Below are 9,718 nucleotides of genomic sequence, written 5' to 3'. Positions count from 1 at the left end.
TACTTTAGACAGACTGCAGGGGCCACAGACTACAGTACCCATAATGCCTTTCTTCAAATCCAGGGCGAGTGGAGAGGTGAGCGACCCAAGAAGGGGTTGAGTGGAACCAATGATGATGTGTATACGCACCATTGAGTGGAACAAGCAGCAGTGAAGCGTGCGTTTTGATATGTCGGACCCGGTGGCACAGGCCTTGCAACCCCGGCTACATCAAGCTCAGTCTGGTGGGACTGCTGGGTCTAACGCTGCTGCGGTGGGATCTGGATCGGGGAACAGTGACCCAGTCAGACCAGGTCTTAGCCAACAACAGCGGGCGAGTCAGAAAAAAGCCCAAGTCAGAGCTTTTCCACGGGCGAAAAAGCTCGAGAAACTCGGCGTCTTCTCCGCTTGCAAGGTAGCTAGCTAGCTAACGTTAGCTATATGGCTAGGCTAGCTAGCCAACTTCAAAACAATGACTAGCTAACTAGCCATTTCCCCTACTTGTATAACAGTCTCAACAAACAGAAAAAATACACCATTGTCATTTGCAATGGGTTTCTAACATGCAATAATAGCCTTCATAAATGTATATGGCGTAGCTAACGTTACTGTCAAGAATATAGTTAGCAACAGCAAGGTTAACCAACTTTGCTAGCTAGACAGCCAACTAGCATGAATCTGCTTTATGATGCTAGTGTGGGGCTTCTGATTTACTTTCTTATCTTTAGGCTAGTGACACATGCAAGTGCAATGGCTGGAAGAACCCACAACCGCCGACTGCCACCCGAAGTATGGATTTACAGCAACAAGCGGCCAGCCTTAGCGAGTCCTGCCGCAGCTGCGGGCATGCCCTGGGTAGGCTGCCTTATGACTCAACACTAGTTTGAAGGATAGACATGCTTCATGATCACACTGAACCTAATGTCATCAATACACATCAAGATATAGAATCTGTATGCTATTCCGTAATAGCAATTATGATAATATAAATTCCACAATGTAGGTTTCAGTCTCTCTTTATTGAGTGAGTAGTAAATATACTTAGCTATACCCTCTTTAAAGGGGCAATCAGCAGTTGCTACATCCATTTGTGTACTTATAAATTGATGATATGTACCTATTGATTCTTGAAGAATATAACTTATAAATGCTTAATGAGCTTAGTTCAACTGTCGTACCCCATCAGAACCCAAATTATAAGCTTGTTTGTATTTTATGTTTATTTATTTAACCTTTATTTAACTAGGCAAGTCAGTTAAGAATACATTCTTATTTACAATGATGGCCTACCAAAAGGCAAAAGGCCTGCAGAGACGGGATTCAAAATAAATTAAATTAAAATATAGGTCAAAACACACATTACAACAAGAGAGACAACACAACACTACATAATGCGAGAACTAAAACAACAACATAGCATGGCAGCAACACATGACAACACAGCATGGTAACAACACAAATGACAACAACATGGCAACAGCACAACATGGTAGAAGCACAAACAGGTTACTAACATTATTGGGCACAGGCAACAGCACAAAGGGCAAGAAGGTAGAGACAACAATACATCACGCAAAGCAGCTAAAACTCAGTAAGAATGTCCATGATTGAGTCTTTGAATGAAGAGATTGAGCTAAAACTGTCCAGTTTTGAGTGTTTGTTGCAGCTCGTTCCAGTCGCTAGCTGCAGTTAACTGAAAAGACGAGCGACCCAGGGATGTGTGTGCGCTTTGGGGACCTTTAACAGAATGTGACTGGCAGAACGGGTGTTGTATGTGAAGGATGACGGCTGCAGTAAATATCTCAGATGGGGGGAGTGAGCCCTAAGAGGGTTTTATAAATAACCATCAACCAGTGGGTCTTGCGACGGGTATACAGAGATGACCAGTTTACAGAGGAGTATAGAGTGCAGGGATGTGTCCTATAAGGAGCATTGGTGGCAAATCTGATGGCCGAAAGAACATCTAGCCGCTCGAGAGCACCCTTACCTGCCGATCTATAAATGACATCTCCGTAATTTTGCTTGGTTAGGATGGTACACCGAAGGGTTAGTTTGGCAGCTGTAGTGAAAGAGGAGCGATTACGATAGAGGAAACCAAGTCTAGAACTTCATCCTGCAGCTTTGATATGTGCTGAGAGAAGGACAGTGTACTGTCTAGCCATACTCCCAAGTACTTGTATGAGTTGAAACAATGGAAATGTAAAGAAACACTATAGCCTAAAAACATTGGTAAAACTATCATTTCAATATCATGGATGGTCAGTCCTTGCATCGGTAGCTCTGTCTATGAATTTGAATTTGAGAGTAGTTACTTTTCTCCAGCCCCATTCCTCAACTTTTTGCTGAAACAGTGGCGGGGGGGATCCTTTCTCATTGTTTCAACTGCTGATTGACGCTTTAAGAGGCTGATCTGTTATTGAACCCCTCCTGTGCAGCGGCCCATGTGTCCCACCTGGAGAACGTGTCAGAGGAGGAGATCAACAGGCTGCTGGGCATGGTGGTGGATGTGGAGAACCTCTTTATGTCTGTGCACAAGGAGGAGGACACGGACACCAAGCAGGTCTACTTCTACCTCTTCAAGGTAGGAAATCACCCCCCCCTCCTCCTTTCCAACCAGACAGACAAGTGTAGATGGCCATAACCTCTACTTTTCTGGCTTAGCACATCTTGACCCGCTCTCTCTGTTGGTCTCTATCCCCCCAGCTGCTGAGAAAATGCATTTTGCAGATGAGTCAGCCGATAGTGGAGGGATCATTGGGGAGTCCCCCCTTTCAGAAGCCCAACATTGAGCAGGTAGTAACAGTCTCCTTCCTACCTGTTTCTCAAGCTGTTCTTTCCTTCTTCCCCAACGGTAAAGTACTTTTTGTACACGTTTGTTTTATTTTGTTCCTCAGGGAGTGTTGAACTTCGTTCAGTACAAATTCAGCCACCTGGCTCCCAGAGAGAGGCAGACGATGTTTGAGCTCTCCAAGATGTTCCTCCTGTGTCTCAACTACTGGAAGCTGGAGACCCCCACACAGTTCCGCCAGCGGTCCCAGAAGGATGATGGCACAGCCTACAAAGTGGACTACACCAGGTGTGTGTGTGTGTGTGTGTGTGTGAACCATGTGTTGTGAATTTTTTATTTGTTCAAATTGCAGCGTATTGCATCTTGCTTTTTTGTTATTGTTGTATTGCATCTTGTTTATTTTCTGTTCATTTGGAGGTCTCACTGCAGTCTGCTCATTTTGTTCCCATCAATAGTGACTACTGTAATCTAATCTGTGGCTTGTTTCCCAGGTGGCTATGCTACTGCCATGTCCCCCAGAGTAACGACAGCCTGCCGCGCTATGAGACCACCCAGGTGTTTGGCCGCAGTCTGCTCAAGTCAATCTTCACCGTGACGCGCCGCCAGCTCCTGGAGAAGTTCCGAGTGGAGAAGGACAAGCTCCTCCCAGAGAAACGCACACTCATCCTCACACACTTTCCCAAGTACGTGGTGTGCAACCAATCCGTAGTAATCCGCTCGGAATCAAAGTTGATTCTTATTGTGTTTTTCCCTCGAGTTACAATCGAACCAAGATTCTGGAGTGAGTGAGATGGACGCTGTGTATCTGTGGCTTGTAACAAAGGGTTTGTGTCCCAGGTTTCTGTCTATGCTAGAGGAGGAGATCTATGGGGAAAACTCTCCCATCTGGGAGGCTGACTTTACCATGCCTGCCTCAGAGGGGAGCCAGCTGGGTCACCAGTTAGGTGAGAGGCACTTATGTTACAACTAAATAAGTGGTTCTCATAAGATCCATAAAGGCACTTATAGGTTGTACAACATGTAATGTATGATTTCCTGCTCTCCATTTTCAATAATTCTGTCTGGTTTCGGTCATTGTCCTGTGTGTTTCTGATCCTGGCAGTGATCAGCCCTGCTGCAGTGTCGGGCTCGTCCTCCTTCTCTAAGGGCATGAACAGTGGCTCTTCGCTAGGCAGTCTGGGGCTGGACGCTGGCGTGGCCGAGCCCATAACAGGTCAGTAACTCTGGCAGCCCCGCCAAGCTAACTTTTGCTTTGTACTGGGTGTGAGGTAATAGCTGACGTTTGTTTTTATGTCTTATCTGTCTATGTGGGAGCTTTTATTTCCCATGCCTCTAGGATAGCCTCAGACACACAAACAGCATCTAAATTAATGGTGGTTATAGTCATGTGTTGTACTGTCTCCCCTCAGGAGAGAAGAGGAAGCTTCCAGAAGTTCTGACCCTGGAGGATGCTAAGAGGATCAGAGTGATGGGAGACATCCCGATGGAGTTGGTCAACGAGGTGATGATGACCATCACTGACCCGGCTGCCATGTTGGGCCCAGAGGTGAGCACTTCCCAAGACTGAGACGCATCATTTAATGTCCATTCGCCAGTGCAACATGGATATTTATGTTGACTGCGGATATGTTTTATCTAGTCTTAACACCTAATATGGAAACTGGATGTTTTGTTAGAATGAATATAATAATTACCTGCGTTGATAATCACTGTCATTCTCTGCTAGACGAGTCTGCTGTCTGCCAATGCTGCTCGTGATGAGACAGCCCGGTTAGAGGAGAGGCGGGGCATCATAGAGTTCCATGTCATAGGGAACTCTCTTTCCCAGAAGTCCAACAAGAAGATTCTGATGTGGCTGGTGGGCTTGCAGAACGTCTTCTCCCACCAGCTGCCTCGCATGCCCAAAGAGTACATCACACGCCTAGTGTTTGACCCGTACGTAAACATTTGAACGGTGTCTCTCACCTGTACCCCGTCTTCAGTGAAGCCTCTTGAAATGAACTTTTTGTGACCCTTTCTCTCCGCTGCCTTGGACCGTTCTCTGTCCAGGAAGCACAAGACGCTGGCCCTAATCAAAGATGGCCGTGTCATCGGGGGGATATGTTTCAGGATGTTCCCCACCCAGGGCTTCACTGAGATCGTCTTCTGTGCCGTCACATCCAACGAGCAAGTCAAGGTATGGACGCACCTCTCCTTTACATACAACAGCAAAAATACTGGAATCAATTACCTGGGTAAGTTGGACTTAATGGCTTGTTATTGTACTTACGATATCTGTCAGAGTTTGAATGTATGTTGGACTAAGAGCCCAACATTTTCCCCTGATTGTCTGCCATTGGGGTTTCAGGGCTACGGTACTCACCTGATGAACCACCTAAAGGAGTACCACATCAAGCACAGCATCCTGTACTTCCTCACCTACGCTGATGAGTACGCCATTGGCTACTTCAAGAAGCAGGTATGGTATAGGATGATAACATGAACCTCCCTCTCTTCCTCACCTCTCCTTTGACCTCTCTCTGTCTCTCTTTGCCATTGCAGGGTTTTTCCAAAGACATCAAAGTGACTAAGAGTCGTTACCTTGGTTACATCAAGGACTACGAGGGGGCTACCCTCATGGAGTGTGAGCTAAATCCCAGGATCCCCTACACAGAGCTCTCTCATATCATCAAGAGGCAGAAAGAGGTGAGAGGACTCTGTAGGAAGTCCTCACATTGTGGGGCACACAGGTTGAGGTGAATGTCAGTGGACGGTTATGCATCTCTGGACCTTTCTCCATCTGTTGATGAAAGGACAGTGTTAATGTCCATGTTGGTGTGTTTTCTGTCAACCATGACTGGTCAGATCATTAAGAAGCTGATTGAGAGGAAGCAGAGCCAGATCAGGAAGGTATACCCAGGACTCACCTGCTTCAAAGAGGGGGTACGGCAGATCCCCGTGGAGAGCATCCCTGGCATCAGTAAGTGGCTGTGGGTCCTTCTAATACCCTGTTCAGGGTATAGACTATTAATGCCTTGTCCGATGTCATGTTTTAATTATTCTCTCTCCCTAGGGGAGACAGGCTGGAAGCCCAGTGCAAAGGAGAAAGTGTAAGCTGAATGTTTGGTCTATCAGGAAATGTAAAAAATGATGTGCAGTATTGTCATAAAACAACTGGCAGCCTTTCCAATCACACGCACCTGTCATTGAATTGATATATTATTATTGTCTTGTAGGAAAGAGTTGAAAGACCCTGACGTATTGTACAACATGCTGAAGAATCTCCTGGCCCAGGTCAAGGTAAAACACTGACACGCACCGATACAACCCAGTGTTCAACCTCAGGAGTGGTCAGACAGGGGCTGTGTCCCAAATGGCAACCTATTCCCTATATAATCCCTGATCAAAGGCCTCCCGAGTGGTGCAGCGGTCTAAGGCATTGCATCACCGTGCTAGCTGTGTTACTACAGATCCTGGTTCGATTCCAAGCTGTGTCGCGGCAAGCCACGAACCGGGAGACCCATGAGGCGGCGCACAAAAGGCCCAGCATCGTCCGGGTTAGGAGAGGGTTTGGCTGGCTCGGGATGTACTTGTCTCTTTGCACTCTAGCAAGTCGTGTGGCGGGCCGGGCGAAGTGCACGCTGACACGGTCGCCAGGTGTACGGTGTTTCCTCCGACACATTGGTGCGGCTGGCTTCCGGGTTAAGTGGGCAGTGTGTCAAAAAGCAATTTAGGCTTGGCGGGATCGGGTTTCGGAGGACGCATGGCTCTCGACCTTCGTCCGTACGGGAGTTGCAGCGATGGGACAAGACTGTAACTACCAATTGAATACCACGAAATTGGGGAGTAAATGGGGGTAAAAAAAAAAAAGCATCCCTGATCGAAAGTAGTACACTCAGTAGGGAATAGGGGACCATTTGGGGTTCAGACTGAAAGTCATAACAACGGTGTGGTTGTGTTCCTATCCCAGACTCACCCTGATGCCTGGCCCTTCATGGAGCCTGTAAAAAAGACTGAGGCTCCAGACTACTACGAGATCATACGCTTCCCCATTGGTGAGTAGATCATCTGCTCATTATTCCCTGGCTTGTTTATATGTCCCAGCCATGACACTTATCTACCTATTTGAACTCATTTTGAATATTAAAATAGAAAAAAAGCATTCCATGTTTCACCAACTCAAAGTCCACCTGGATATGTCAGTAAACCCACTGAAGGAACATTTCAAATATAACCTACGTGTCCCCCTCTCCTCTCTCCCTCCTTCCTGTAGATCTGAAGACCATGACGGAGAGGCTGAAGAACAGATACTATGTGACCAAGAAGCTGTTCATAGCAGACCTGCAGCGCGTCATTACCAACTGCCGTGAATACAACCCCCCGGACAGCGAGTACTGCAAGTGTGCCAACACCCTGGAGAAGTTCTTCTACTTTAAGCTGAAGGAAGGGGGCTTGATCGAGAAGTGAACCTAGGGTCAAAGGTCACCATGCACATAGGCCCCACTGCGGAACAGCAGGAAGGAGCGCTCGTGGACACTCACTCACACACACTGTCTTGTGATGACATAGTCAGGGGGTCATTGCTAGCCGTATTCCAACCCCTTTTCCCTCGTCTTTTCTTTTAGGAAGCCTTCATTAATGGCATTGCGTGTTTATGCATGTTCTATTATATTACTGGTGGGTGAAGGGAACTGTGGGGTGTAACAACAACAACATTTGGAGGTAATTGGAAAGGCTCTATGGGCGAGTTAAGTTTGTTAATGTGTCGAAATGACTCTCCATCAATCCCTCCCCCTCTCACTGTTGGTTTGTCTCCCTCTATACCTGTCTCACTACCCTCTGTAGTATAGAATCTCTCTGTGTGTTGCTGTCTCATTCTGGTTTCGTTCTTGCTCCAAGTGATTCATAGAAGGAGCTGTAACGTATTCCGGTACCAAAACGACTGGTCCCACAGCAGATCATGTCACACTTTCCACATAGGTTACGTTCAAATTATAGGATGGCATTTTCACGGAATTGTTTCTCAGTCGGATAAAATAATGCCCTCTTAGACATTCACAGCTCCTCCAGATGGGAGTTGTATTTTTGGTACTGACATGGAAACGTGAGTAGGGGGGGGGACCTACGCCGTTGTTGCCTTCCTGGACTGACATACACTTGAAAAGAGGCCAGTAGACTTGGAGGGTAGAAATATAATGTGCCCTTGAGTTAGGAGACAAGACCTGTTCAGACTCGCATTGTCAAAGTCCGGTCGCAGTCACAGATAATGTCGCCACACCTCACATGCCCCGGATAGGTATTTAGCAATAATTTAACCACATCATGTGACAGGACACGCTAACCATTGGTTGATACAATGCAACAACTGAAATGTAGTCAGCCTGAAGCGTGACCATAGATATCCCTGTCTGACATTGCCTTATGTTGGATTTGGCATCATGTGATTGGTCTGTAGAAAACCTGCAACTTTCCTATACGTTTCATCTTCATGGTTGCCCTCGAATAATGTCCCCACAACTACTGTATGTTGAACTTTGTATTTATTTATTATTTCACCTGAACAGTATAATGAAAACCTACCGCTACATTTGAAGATACTTAGGCCTAATGTTTGTGTACATGTCAATACTGTTCTTTTCCCCATTCACTTCTGGGCCAGTATGGCCATGTCACTGATCTCAAACATGGTTGTTTTTCTTGGGGAAACATCAGAGATGGCGTAGTAGTGTGTCATTGTTGTTTTAATGGTCTGATCTGAGGGTAGTCTCTGGTATCCCAGACCAAGGGCAACAGCAGGAGCGTTGTTAATGTGGGAGCCAACTGTTTAGGTTTCTGTTTGTCCTCGAAATAACCTGTTTCTGTTGGAAGCACAGGATCCAACCACAGTGGTAAACATGACCGTTTGATTTGTCAGTATTTCGCTGAAAGGCCATAGAGCCCTGTCAATACAGTATGTAGGTGTTGCACAGCACTTACCCTCCCTGCTGGTTCTGTCTCTTTTATGGTGGATATGCATTGTGTTATTATGATAATGGCAGACAAACACACAAAAAACAAGTGTCCGGTTTGGTGTTCACTCCATACTCACAAGCAGTATCGCATGATGGAGAACTATAATCTTCATCAATTTCTGTTGTGTTGTCACTGAGATGGCCACGGCTATTCACACAAACCCACTTCTTGTTCATGGTCGGTGTCTGATTGTCTGCCTCTTGAGATGCCTTTGGTTCTCTGCTATTTTGTAAGACGTTTTGGGGGAAATTACTTGTCTGTGCTGGGTGGTTGAGTATTCCACTGAACTGTTGTGTGTGTGTGTTTGTACTTGAATCATGACTAGCTTTGAGCAACTAAAGTGATGTCAATGTTTCGTTATTCAGGGTTGTCAGTTATGTATCTCTCAATCTACCTATGTATGCTGCATAAAGATTCTGAAAATACTGTGTGAGTGAAATGTAAAAATATTAGGATGTGCTACAGTTTCTTTTAGTTATATGGTTTGAAAAGCTCTTTACTGTAATACTGTTCATGAAAATAAAGTTTTTATAGTCAAATATTTCTGTGCTTATTATTATCTTATAAGATGGCAACTAGTTACAGTATACACTGTGTTTTTGTTATGTTCCAGTAACCATGCAGTGTTGTTTAGTAGGTGTGACCATAAGGTTTATTCAGGCTGTTTAAATGCCATTCAGACATGCTGTACTGGTGTTTCTCATGGTGTCTTGCAGTTTTGTTTTCCTGATGTCAGAATGGGGCCCATTAAGGGCTCTGGGTGCTTTGTCAGGCTAAAATAAATCTGCAACAGCTTTCTCCTGGATTGCAGATAATTAGACATAACAGTCCCTCTCAGTACAATACCACTAGATTAACACATCTGCAGTTTGGTAGATTTCGTAACTGATACGGCTCCTTATGTGTATTAATATCCCTACAACTCTTCTACTCTATAATTCACATCCTTGTGTCACTTTA

The 9,718-nt window shown here is 45.6% G+C and overlaps 1 protein-coding gene across 1 annotated transcript; it reads left to right on the top strand.

The window, feature by feature from the left end:
- Positions 1-55: 55 nt before the first annotated feature.
- Positions 56-9,299, top strand: LOC109893321 (histone acetyltransferase KAT2A). Its single transcript, XM_031827304.1, has 18 exons — positions 56-394; positions 708-834; positions 2,415-2,560; positions 2,683-2,772; positions 2,874-3,055; positions 3,259-3,450; positions 3,605-3,711; positions 3,870-3,980; positions 4,177-4,313; positions 4,494-4,702; positions 4,817-4,943; positions 5,115-5,225; positions 5,309-5,452; positions 5,612-5,726; positions 5,820-5,856; positions 5,983-6,046; positions 6,717-6,801; positions 7,020-9,299. The coding sequence occupies exons 1-18, from the start codon at positions 170-172 to the stop codon at positions 7,211-7,213; spliced, it is 2,403 nt and encodes an 800-aa protein (XP_031683164.1). The 5' UTR covers positions 56-169; the 3' UTR covers positions 7,214-9,299.
- The last annotated feature ends 419 nt before the right edge of the window (positions 9,300-9,718 follow it).

Source organism: Oncorhynchus kisutch, linkage group LG6, assembly GCF_002021735.2.
Source record: "Oncorhynchus kisutch isolate 150728-3 linkage group LG6, Okis_V2, whole genome shotgun sequence".
Lineage (NCBI taxonomy): Eukaryota > Metazoa > Chordata > Actinopteri > Salmoniformes > Salmonidae > Oncorhynchus > Oncorhynchus kisutch.
The sequence above is the reverse complement of the archived record's forward strand: the minus strand, read 5'-3'. Positions and strand labels throughout refer to the sequence as shown.